Here is a 13,044-nt window from a genome sequence, read left to right on the forward strand (position 1 = left end):
CACCCTTTCCAGAAATAGTGAGGTCTGGACAAGAGCATGAAGAGACTTGTACAATCTCTGTGACCTATTCTGGGTCACATTATGGAAAATATTTTCTTAGAAGTGTGCCTGAGGCCATTTTGTACTCCTTTGGGGGAGAACCAGGGAAAGTTCCAATTCACATTTAAACGGCCCCTGCACTAGACTGTCCAGCTGTAGTTTGTCCCAGTCGATCCTGGAACACCCTTAACTCTTATCTCATGGTGGTAGTAATTTTAGTTTTCGACTCATTCACTTTCTAAAGCCGATGAACTCTAGGGCAGAAATGTGCAGGGTAAATTATTGGGTGGGAGGAATCCTATGCTTATCAACCAGAGAGTCACAAAGGAATTTTTTTTAAAGGATGAGTCCAGTAAGTGAAAAGAATCTATTTTCAGACACTGATATGAGAGGCGGGGGGGAGAGATTTTTTTTTTTTAAATCATTAATGGTGAATTTGTATCCCTTTTTTTTGAGTTGTAAAGTCAGGATCCTTTTGTAGAAGCTGAAGCAATTGCAAAACTTGTTAAGTCTAGGGGATCTGGTATGACATAATTATTGTTTGGTTTCCCTAAGAAATTAATTAAAGTTAAAATAGTATCCAAAATTACATTCGTGTCGAGTCATGCACTGCAGTTCTTTTACCCCTTGGGTCTTTACTGATCTTGAATTCTGTGTGCTTATCTGGCCTGTTCTCATTGTTCAGCCTACCCACTTGATTGTTATTATAGCTGAATTGTGCTTTAAAATATGCACTCATATTCAAGTGGTAGGAGATGTTCGGGAGATAAACTAAGCCCTCTTCAATCTGTGTCTTGAAATTTTGTGGAGGAATAAATAGGTGTTTTAAGAGTATTCCCACTCCTGTCATGTCCAACTTGCCCCTGTCTGGGATGTGTTCTGCCCACCAGCGTGCATACTTCCATACCCAGCACCACGCCCTGTGGCTTCATGTTCTGTGCGTCTCTTCTTTCATCTGAATATGGCATAATTTGTGGTAAATTGTCTATTATAATCAGATTAAATATCTCAGTGTCTATACTACATGTGTGAGATTTCCTCGTCTGAGTGTTTTCAGTCCTTTTTGTTTAAACTTGCCTGAATGAAAACCAATAGAATTCTGTATTCATCTGGGGACACAGACAGTATTTAGAGTGAAATACATCTAAATTAATGAAGTGTCATTAATAATGCCTCACAATTTATAAACATATTCTTGACTCAAAAAAAAAAGCCTTATAAATTAGTGAAGTTGATGTTTTAAATGTCTCAGTGTGAAAACGCTGTGTGTGGACATGTCTGTATGCCTTTACTTTAGAACCATTAGCAGCTGGGTCCCACTTATTTATTTCTTGTCCAGTAGATGCTTATTATTCTCATTTTTGCAGCTTCCCTGCAACTTGGTTTTCTTGCCAGTATGAATTCAGTGTTACATCTTCAGGAATGACACCCATTGCAATCAGCAGATTTAATCCACAAAACAAATAAGAAAACATACTTTACAGTGTTGGAGGTAACTTGAGTGGGATAGAAATTTGAATGTTTTGCTGAAGAGAGTGATCAAGATACCTTTTCTGAGTTGGGTCATATGGTATATTACGAAAGGAAAAGTCACATGACTTTTACTGTACCATGTGTTAATCATATTTTTCATAAGGGAAATCTCAGCCATTTGCTTTAATACATAATTGCTTGAGAAATTGATTTTGTATTCTTTAAGGATACACTTTAGGATTCGTTAAGGTTTAATGGAACTTTGAGGAATATTTATTTTCCTTTTTTTAAAATTGAAGTATAGTTAATTTACAATATGTCCCTTTTTTTTTTTTTTTTTGAAATGATAAGGAATGTCAGAGAAGTGAACTTCTCAGAAATACAGATCTTTCCAAATTTAGATTGCACTTATTAAAATTACAGCTGAGGTTAATTGTAGATTGTGGTGCATATTCAATTAAACATGCATTTAATCATTTATTCTAAACATCTATGTAATTACTCCTTAGAGGAAAAAAAGGAAAAGACTCCTTTAGAAGCTTTTAACACAGTGAAGACTTGAATTGCAGGTGGACAGCTTCGTTGCTTGCTCAGAGGCCGTCAGAATCTCCAAAGGATCTTAGGGTCCGCCAGCCAGGCTCTCTGACTTGCATATTTGAGATAACTCATGTGAGTTGCCTAACTGAAGAGGGTTTAGTCAGGACTCCGTTCCGTTCCGTTCCGTTCCATTCCGTCGCTCAGTCGTGTCCGACTCTTTGCGACCCCATGGACTGTAGCCTACCAGGCTTCTCCGTCCATGGGATTCTCCAGGCAAGAATACTGGAGTGGGTTACCGTTTCCTTGTTTAGTCAGGACTAGTTTACCTAATCTCACTAAGCCTCAATTTTCTTATCTGGAAAATGGAGACAATACTAACAGCACCTACTCCATTTGGTTGGAGACTGGGTGAGCTACTGTGTCTAGAGTACTGAATGTGATGCTTGTCAGATGTCCATGAATTGTGAGCAGCACGGTTAATGCCAAATATTAACAGGAGTCAAGGTCAGGGGGAGCCTAGACCTCACCAGCTCCTCCCATCCTCCTCCATCCACCCCCTCAATGTCAAAGGTATCCTTCCCCTCTATACACTCCTCCGCACACCACCACCCGCCCCCGTCCCCCTGTCACCCCCTGCAGAACTGTAATAAAATCAGGAACATTTGGACACTTTGAACTGATCCTTTTACTCACCCTCCCATCCCCACTTTGCCCTTGTGTCTATTGAGATTCACGACAAAGCCGCTTTATTTAATGTCTGTTGCTGGGCCCCGGCACCGTCCACGCTGATGCCCAATGGCTAAGCAGAAAGTCTGGGCTGGTCCACACCAGCCTGTTTACTGCACTGTGCCTGGCACAGTGTAAACCTGAACAGGAGGCCCTTCCCAGGGCACCCGGAGACCCAGCCTCCTGCCTCTCTGTGAGGGTATATGCAATAAACTTTTACGATCACAAGCTTTATAGGACCATGGACGTGACTGTCAGTACAAACAGAAAAGGAAAAAGTATTTGCCTAAGTGGTTTGACAACTATTAAGTACTTCACAAGAATAAAGTGATATTACACCTTTGTTGTGAGAGTTTGTTCAATATTTGTTACCCAAAGGAACTGTAAATGTGGCCTTGATAATGGAACTTCAGTTTATTATTTAAGTAACCTAATAAAAGTTTAATAAGTAAACTCCAAAAGTACTTTTATCTCCATAAATTAAAAACTATTTAGATTTCATGATGTGTGCCTCTTCCTGTGGGGGTGTGTTATTTTTTTCCTCTACGATAGTAATGGTTAAACCAAATATTTTTTATTTCTTTTATAAATACTATATAGCATATATAAATGAAACTATGTGTTTGTGTTTCCAATATCTATGGAATTAGCTATAAAGCAGAAAGAAAAGTATAACTGCTTTGTTAAAATACTGATGCAAGCTAATGATGATAAACCATTATCTGCCAGTTTCCAGGTAGGCTGTATAGAATGGTTAGACTCGGTAGAATGCCAAACTGAAGATTTTGAAACCCAGGAATATTGTTCTAAAGTCAAGATCACAGTCCATCACCCTACATGGACCTACAGAAAAAAATAGAATCAACCCAACCTTATTCAAGTTGATATAGCTCATTGTCATAATCTGCATCAGCTCATTCATGTGAATCAGGGACAAGAATATATTTTAGTTTATGTGATGCCACAGTAATAGGTTATAGGAGAGAATTATCCAGGCCTTTCAATGATCAGGCAGTGCTGTAATGAATATATCTGATAAAACTGATGAATGACTGGTGAGTCCCGTATATAAAAAAATAAAATGTGTTTTTAGAAAAAAGAGGGCTCATGGATACACTACCGAAAAGTATCGTTTACTAATTAAGAGCTTCCTTTAAGCGGTAGGTCCTGTGGTTTATGAAGTGTTTGTTTACACGTCATTAAATCTAGCTACTCATCTGACCAAGGGGTGTGGGGAGAGGATTTGGGGGAAAAGAGAAACCCGAAGGAAATGGGAAGGCATCGTGAAGGAAAGGCAGTCTGGGCAAAACACCCGTGGAGTAGCTGGTAGCGGTCTAATATTATACAAGTCAGTGTCACATCCTCCTTGATCATGAAGGCCACACTGTACCAGGATATGCTGTCATCTGCACAGTGAGGCTTAGACTGGAGGATCACTAAGGGTCTCTCTTAATTTCATCATCTTATTCTCTTTTTTTTCATATTTATTTATTTGGCTGCACCAAGTCTTAGTTGGGGCACGTGGGATCTTTGGTCTTCATTCAAGTATGTGGATCCTTTAGTTGTGGCATGCAGGATCGTTAGTTGTGGCATGTGGGATCTAGTTCCCTGACCAGGGAGGGAACCTGGGCCCCTCCATTGGGAACTCAGAGTCTTCGCCACTAGACCACCAGGGAAGTCCCAAATTTGATCACTTTATGATTCTCCATAAACCAAGCTATAAGCACAGTCAGCTTTGATTTCTCATCTCTTTTTTCCTCTAATAATGAGGGCCAAGCGTTCCCTCCTTCATGGGGGGAACTCCTGGTTTATGAAGATGGAGCTTGTCGAAATGTATTGAAATGAAACACTAGTCATGGCTCTCCATCCCTCAAGAGCCACGCCGGGCTTCACTGCCTCCCAGAAGCCCTTCCGTGTACCTGCCCTGAGTTCCCGGGACACTTCGTGTCTGGACTCCAGCTTTCCCTCTCTGCTGCTTCATCCTTCATGCTGTGTGCTCACGGCTCCATCAGCTGTAGCAGGAGGCTCTCTGTGGTCAGGGAGGACGGTTTTGTACTGACTTTCCATTTCCGAGTGATAATCCTAGAATTAACTCCACTGCTCATTCCAGCTAGCAAAAACCTCAAACCCGAAGAAGCCCGGTCCTCCCTAATCAGCACCAGCTCCCTGCAGCCCAGCTCTGGGGAATGTCACTCTCGGGTTCCCGTGGCGCCCTGTGCATTGACTATCACTGTGCCCCAAAGCCCAGCCGTGTTTCTTCCTTCAGACTTGTTCTCCCACGTTCTGCAATCACTTTTTCCAGTTCTCTGTGTTCCCTCTAAGCCACCACATGCCTTCACCCTCAGCAACGCCTCAGGGCTCCTCCTTCTCAGAGAAAAAAGGAGCCAGTGGACGGGAACCCCTCTCCACTCTGGTCAGCTTCTGCCACTTCTTCAGGGTCCCGTTTCCCTCTTCTCCTTTTTTTAGCAAAACAATGGGATGGCCTTCTTTATTGTAAAACACTGTTGGCCACAGAAAGTTAGTGAATGCAGGAAAAGTGGGAGAGGGATTGAGGAAAGGAATTGAGAGTTACTAGTTTATTGGCCTTCTCTTTGTTTTATGAAAGGGGTGGGCAACGTTTAATTTTTTTTGTGGTGGTGGGAGAAAAGTAAAATGAATGGGGAAGTGCTATCAAAAATCTGTGATTCCAATAGCAGAATTAGTGAGTGTCACTATTTTGACACTGTTGCTTAGATACACTTTGTATGTACCTGTTGGCTGTTTGGAGGGGCTGCCTCCCCAGAGCCCATTTCCTTCAGGCAGACTCGGAGCCCAGTGACCCCCAACCTCCCCAGGAAGGAACATCCCTTCTTTTGACTCAGATCATCCTCACCATCTCTCTCCTTCCAAGCTTCTGAGAAACTAGCCTCGTCCAGGTCGGCCTTCTCCCACCTCCCCTGCTGTCCTCAGTGTCCCGGGCCCAGTTTCCTTTGCCGTCCTCTACCAATCCCCCCACCCCGAGGCCCCCCAACACCTCCAGCTGCCATACTCCAATCATTGTCCTGCTCCACTTCATCCTCAGGGCCTTGCACCCTCGACCCTACTTCCTGGAAAGCCCCTCCCCCTGCCCCCTCCTGCTCCAGGCCGGCCCCTCCTTCACCTCCACCCCCGCCCTGGTCCTGCCGCTGTCCTGCTTGCTCCTGGTCTGATGACTGCCTTCGTCCTGACACCTATCACTGTTGGAACTTGACACTGGACACTTCTTCCAGTAACGTGTGGGCCTCTCCAGACACAGTGTGAGAATGAGCAAGGGTCTCTGCATGGCAGCCAGCAGAGTGGATGCCCATATAAAAAGGATGGATGTGGAATACATATCAGTGAGGGAAATTCACAGATTACACATTCCACTGGGGCTGGAAGGTTGTCATGCGTTTACCACAAAACATTTTTCTGAGCGAGAACCAGATAGAGCAAAAAAGATCCCCAAAGTGTCTCTCTTCCTGCTGGCTTTCCAAAGAGATGCTGTTACCAACACAGATGTCAGCAGGACGGAAGGATGGATGGATTTCTATGTTCCCACTTCTAGACTGGGTTTTGCTCTCTCAGAAATTGCTGGAAGCAGAGATGTGACAGGAATCATGTTCTCTCCAACTTCCATTTAATTTGGTGAAAGCAATATGAAGTTGGTTGCTCCTTCACTTTTCCTTGTCACCCTATAAATTTCCTTTGCTTTTACTTATTCTCTTCTATTTCCACAAGATATTGAGAAATGGATTTAATTGCTATCCAGCTTTGTTCTAACTGTGCTTGTCACAAGACTTGGTTTTTAGTTCTGATTCTTTTTTTTTCCTCTGAACTTTGACAGTCCAGTGCTTGCATCAAGATGTATCGATTTTAATTTTTCACAAATATACTCTGAGAATTATTTAATATTATAAGATACTTGAGTAAACTGAATGGGAGAGATTATATGATTTTAAGTTAGTCTAGTGTCTTGATTAAGTGGAAATTTCATAAGTTTTTATAGGCCATAACACAAAGGAGATTTTAATAATATAGTCTAGAATGGGCTTAAACTGATGCCTGATAAAGTTATTGCCATAATTTCATAGCAACAGAATTGTAATTTGGCTTTGCAGAAATAGAGTTGATACAGCATTATCCCAAGAAAACGATTTTCTTGAAAAGGTTATAGAGATCATCAGTTTATACAGGCTAATGATTAAGGTTGTTTGGGGTGAATATAAAGTGGTTATAGGTTATAATCCAGTACAATGCATTTAAGGGATTATTTTTATTATCTTAGAACATAAATATTCTCTAATTATATTTTATCATTTGCTGTTTTAAGCATCTGCTACTGTTTATACCTGTGGTCCCCAAAATGCACCAAGGTGCCCAGGGCATTGCAGCAAATTCCCCAGGAGTGCCCTGGGATATTTTAAAATTCCAAGGGAACCATGATGATCTCAGCATCTGCACGACACCATGTAAACTACCAATTTGAGGGAGTTCACAATTTCAACTTCATATTACTTCCTGTAGTACAATGATAATCTTTGGAAAACTGGAATCTCAATGGTTATGTTAAATAAAAACAAAAACAAGTACCACTTGAAAGTCAACATGGATCGAGAAATGAGGGTGGTGGTATCCAATCCAAAAATTCATGCAGGGCTCAGCATAATGTAATTCTATCCATGAGATTTCCCAGGCAAAAATACTGGACTGGGTTGTCTTTTCCTTCTGCAGGGAATCTTCCTGACTCAGGGATCAAACCAATGTCCTTTGCATTGGCAGGCCAGTTGTTTACCACTGAACCACCAGAGAAGACACATTAAGTATTATGTGGATATAATATATATTTTATAACTATTGCTGATAGCTTGCATGTACGTTTTTGTCATAGGGTTTTTTTTAGTATTAAAGTATTTAATTTTTAGAACAAGCAATTCTTCAACATGATTCAAAAATCAAAAAACATAAAAAGAGGACTTCCCTGGTGGTACAGTGGATAAGAATCTGCCTGCCAAGGCAGGGGACATGGGTTTGATCCCTGGTCCAGGAAGATTCCATGTGCTGAGGAGCAACAGAACCCGTGAGCCACAACTTCTGAGCCTTTGCACTCTAGAGCCCTCGAGCCACAACTACTGAGCTTAACTTGCTGTAACTATTGAAACCTATGCACCTAGAGCCCATGCCCCGCAATAAGAGAAGCCACTACAATGAGAAACCGAAACCCCACAATGAAGAGTAGCCCCCCCGCCGCTTGCCAAAACTAGAGAAAGCCCAAGTGCAGCAACGAAAACTCAATTCAACCAAAAATAAATAAATAAAATTAATTTTTTTAAAAAAGCATAAAAAGGAACACAGTAAGAAGTCTCCCCATCTTGGTTGATGGCAGCTCCATCTTCTGACTGTTTAGACCAAAGCCTTTTAGACCAAAGTGTCTTTCTGACACTCCCCTATCCAGAACTGCAGAAAATCACATTGTCTCTACTTTCACAGTCTGATTCCCCATCTCTAACTACACTGTTGTCATTGTGGTCAAAACAGGCTATTACAGGAATTCTCTGGTGGTCCAGTGGTTCAGACTCTGGGCTTCCACTGGTGGGGGCCTGGGTTCCATTCCTGGTCAGAGAACTAAGATCCTGCATGCCATGCCAAAACAACATTTTGCTCTTTGTTTTTGTAACTAAGAACCCCTGCCATGCATCTTCCATTTACTTTGCAAAGATATCACTTTGCTGACAAAGGTCCATAGAGTCAAAGCTATGGTTTTTCCAGTAGTCATGTACAGAGATAGTGTACAAAACTCCAAGAGATAGTGAAGGACAGGGAAGCCTGCAGTCCGTGGGGTTGCAAACTTAATGACTGAACCCATAAACCTTTAACATGATTTTTATTACTAGTAACCAGGGAATTATCACTTGGGAGCTAAATGCAGAAATAATTAACCAAGAGAAGGTTCCACTTTTTCAATCAGGTGTCAAAAGCTGTCCCAGCCATTCATGGGAATGTAAACCGAGATGGATTAACCTCTTGTTCTCTGTAACCACATAAAGATGTGCCTTTGTCTTGACCCCTGACCAACCCACTTCCCTGTCATCTAACCCCATGGGCATATGTTTCTTTTCTTCCTGAAGGTTCCTCTTCTGGTAAATTCATGTCCCACCCTAATATTTATTTTTAAATTAGGTCCCATAAGAAAGGTAAAGACTGCATGGATGACAGTGTTGCCTTCTGAGTACCTCCAAAGTATAAGGAAGTAGTCATATCCACTAATTCAACAAATCATTTCTTAATGTGGCTGTGCCAGGTCTTATTTGCGGCACCCAGGGTCTTCGATGTTCATTGCGGCAGGTGGGTTCCAGTTCCCTGACCAGGGATCAACCCAGGCCCCTGCATTGGGAACAGGAAGTCTTAGCCACTGGACAACCAACAAAGGAAGTCCCTCCACAAATATTTATATCAGAAATTAAAAGGCCCTCTTTTTCAGATAGTATTTACAGAGGGAAGTTGCCCTGGACATGTGATCAAAGGAGCTCTGGGTTGAGGCTCTGGAGAGGACGGATAGAGAGGAGCCGAGACAGCTAGCTATGAGGGTTCACCCCCCCAGAACCCCTCTCTTGCCCCTGCCATCCTGGAGGCCGGTCCCAGACAGGGCTGAACAGGGGAAGTTGGAGCTGGGAGACCATGGTGGTGGCCAAGGAGAGAGTGAGGGAAGCAGCTGCAGGATGGGAACAGGGAGGAAAGTGGTCTGGAAAGTGCAGGCATCCACCAGGTTTCCTTGGTAAATGAAGTGTTCAAGATAAGTGCTTCCCACCTAGATACTAATAACCTGTGCCATTTATTTTGTTTTCCTAGATCAATGAACTGAGCCATGTTCAAATCCCTGTTATGTTGATGCCAGATGACTTCAAAGCCTATTCAAAGATAAAGGTGGACAATCACCTTTTTAACAAGTAAGTACAAGCATGACCTTTTGTAGAACTGATGTGGCTGCCAGGAGTATGGTTTTTGTGAATTTCTATAATCACATTATTTTTCAATGGGTGGGAGTAAAGTTTTGCTGATGAAGTTAATCCTGTGATAAACATAACCATCTGTCATTTTCAGAGAAGCAACAGCAGGCCCTCTTGGGTAATATCTTTTTGCCATATGGCATATTGTTCTCTATGAATATCTTATATGTTAAAAGTGATATTCTCATTACAATTTAAATGTTTGAAGCTGTAAATTGCTTGGAATTTTTTTTAAGCAGCTATAGACTCAGCTATAGACCTTACACAAAACTCTGCTGATGATTCCTTCATGAACAGAAATGACTGCTTCCTAGAACAATAAGGAATTAAGGTGCATTTTTATAAAATGTAATTGGAAGCCATGTTGGGCATCAAGACTATTTCTCCCTCTTTTGAAAGTCATTTTAGACATCATTAGGGAGCACCTTCTGGGGCACTACACTGAGAGCCGGACATATAGGGATGGATAAGAAATATACTGCCCTGGGACTTCCTTGGTGGCCCATGGATGGGACTTTGCCTTCCAATGCAAGGGGCACAGGTTCAATCCCTGGTTAGGGAGTTGAGAGTCCTACATGCCTTAAGGCCAAAAAATCAAAACCTAAAAAAAAAGCAATATTGTAACAAAATTCGGTAAAGACTTTAAAAATGGTCCACATAAAAAAATATATATATATATATATACACACACATTTTTTTTTTTTTTAAAGAATACTCTGCCCTCAGGGTGTTCACAGTCAGGCAAGTGATTGAAAATGGACACAGGTACAAATTACCATCATTTCCTGTCGTATGTACAGAGTACCATGATAAAGGGGTGTGTGTACCTGTGCATGTGCGAACAAAAAGGAGGAAGCAGTTCTGAATGAGTGGGATGAACCCCAGAGAAATCTCTCTCACATGAGGATCAACTGTGAAATTTCTTAATAGGGCCATTGTTCTAACATGAAGCTGCTGTGATAATTATTCTCATAATGCTCTTTAAAGGTTGACCTTTTAAGGGGGATCTTTCCATGTGAATTTAGAATTCGGTATTTACATAAAAGATAAAACAGGTCGAGCCAGGAGTGAGAGAAGGTCTTGTTTTGTAAGCTTTAGTCAGAAGGTAACCTATTAGAGGGCTTCCCTTGTGGCTCATCTGATAAAGAATCTGACTCTAACGCGGGAGACATGGGTTCGATCCCTGGGTTGGGAAGATCCCCTGGAGAAGACCACCCACTCCAGTATTCTGGCCTGGAGAATACCATGGACTATATAGTCCATGGGGTTGCAAAAAGCCAGACAAGACCGAGGGACTTTCAGTTCACTTCAACCTGTTAGAACGTGGGGAGCATCGTTTGTACTCTGTCTGCTGCCCTTCCCTCACTCTCCAAGCCTTTTGCTTCTCTTTTACTGTTTCCCCTGAATGTCTCTCCCTTCTGTCCCCCAGATCTTACTGTGGGTTGTAGCAGCTATAGACCTCAGTTCTCTTACACAAGCGAGTTCAAGCGAGTTTGCTTCTCGCTTGAAGCCCATCTGTGCCTTCTGTGGGTGGGGAGCTCCAAGCACGTCGTTGGCTGCAGGTGAGCAGGATGGTGGCAGATTCACTGTTTGTACATCTGAACTTTATTCCACAATCTGACTGTTTCAGAGAAAACATGCCGAGCCACTTCAAGTTTAAGGAATACTGCCCCATGGTTTTCCGTAACCTACGGGAGAGGTTTGGAATCGATGATCAGGATTTCCAGGTGAGTTGCTTTCATAATATTTATCTCAAATGGGTTTCACTCATGCCTTTTGCTCTGTAAAATAGAATTCATGTTTTTTTCATGTCAAGTAATTAGATAATAGTAACTTTCATTTTCTGTAAGAATTTTTAAGTGTGCTTTCTGAAATAAAAGGTTCTTTCAGTTAGGGCCCGTTATACAGTATGATTTCATTGTAATTTCATTGCATTTTTTCTGAGGCCCCCACAGGGCCCTGCGGTGCAGACTGGTTTACTGACAGCAACAGTGCTGTCACCAGCCGGGGCCCACCAGTCTGCGGGACACTTCTGTGCATACGACCTCCTTCTGCTCTTGCGACCCACCACGTGAGAATGTACCCTGTTGCTTTCCTCCCCATGTTTGCCCAGTTGTCAATTTTGACTTCTAAAATCGAGCTCATGGGCTGTTGGATCTGCTGATGTACGGTCATTTCTCCTGAAAGTGCACCTGGCATCCGTTACCTGATTTTCAGAGAGTCAGCCAGATTCGTAAAGGCCAAGGACTTTTTTTAAGAGTAGAAGTCTAAGTCAGAACATACCAGGGCTGCTTCCTGGTCTTTTATGACAGTCCAGTCATTTTATTGTGTGAATACTGACTTATTAAATGTAGTTAATTAATTAATTTCTACTTTTTGGCCACACCACGTGGCTTGTGGGATCCTAGTTTCTTGACCAGGGATGGAACCCCACCCTTGGCAGTCAAAGTGTGCAGTCCTAAGGACTGGACTGCTGAGAATTCCTGTACCAATTTATTTTAAATCTAGTAAACACTTTTTCTCATTTGCCTCAAACCAGAAATTCTAACTTATCCTGCATCACGTGTCCTGTTCCCTGGGTGACCTTGCAAGGTGAATATTGACACAGCTTATCCTGTACTTTCTCTTAAAGAATAGGTCCCCAAGGCAAATCGAGCTTAGTTAATACACTTTCCTATACATCTGTAGCCTCCCCATCCTGTCCCACTGTTGAAAGTTTTCAAGAATTTCTCATAGGCTCATTCACACCCGAGAAGCCTTCAAAGCACCATGTTTTGAAAAAGGATCCCTAGGTTGGGAAGGTCCCCTGGAGGAGGAAGTGACAACCTACTCCAGTGTTCTTGCCTGGAGAATCCCATAGACAGAGGAGCCTGGTGGGCTAGAGTCCATAGAGTTGCACAGATTTGGGCACAACTGAAGTGAGTTAGCACACACACACACACACACACAATGCTGGCCAGGCTGCGGGTGACATTCCCTCCTCTGTGGACCAGGCCCAGGTTTCCCCGGAGGCCCAGGTTCTGAGCAGAGGCTCCAGTGCAGCCCAGAGAGGGTGGAGGGGAAGCCTGCAGGGAGGATGTGGTCACGGCGTTTGCTTTTAAAAACTGAGGTGGAGCCATCATTTACTTGTCGGCTTCGTGTGTAAGAGAGAAAGAACTTGAATCACACTTGGACTTGACATTTACTGCTGCAAAAGCAAGTCACCTTTAAAGGATAAATTTTGGAACAGTAATATATTAGAAGATATATATGTAGAGAGAGAATA

General features: G+C 42.5%; 1 protein-coding gene across 2 annotated transcripts in view; it reads left to right on the forward strand.

The window, feature by feature from the left end:
• Positions 1-13,044, forward strand: part of PIP4K2A (phosphatidylinositol-5-phosphate 4-kinase type 2 alpha) — a 174,097-nt gene that overhangs the window by 91,539 nt on the left and 69,514 nt on the right. For both annotated transcript variants that reach the window (XM_055428312.2, XM_088844140.1), the window contains exons 2-3: positions 9,622-9,719; positions 11,410-11,506. In XM_055428312.2, the coding sequence (XP_055284287.1) occupies positions 9,622-9,719; positions 11,410-11,506 (195 nt within the window). The remainder of the gene's footprint in view (positions 1-9,621; positions 9,720-11,409; positions 11,507-13,044) is intronic.

The sequence above is a fragment of the Moschus berezovskii genome, chromosome 15, assembly GCF_049115385.1.
Source record: "Moschus berezovskii isolate FMDL1 chromosome 15, NW_MosBer_1.0, whole genome shotgun sequence".
Taxonomy (NCBI): Eukaryota; Metazoa; Chordata; class Mammalia; order Artiodactyla; family Moschidae; genus Moschus; species Moschus berezovskii.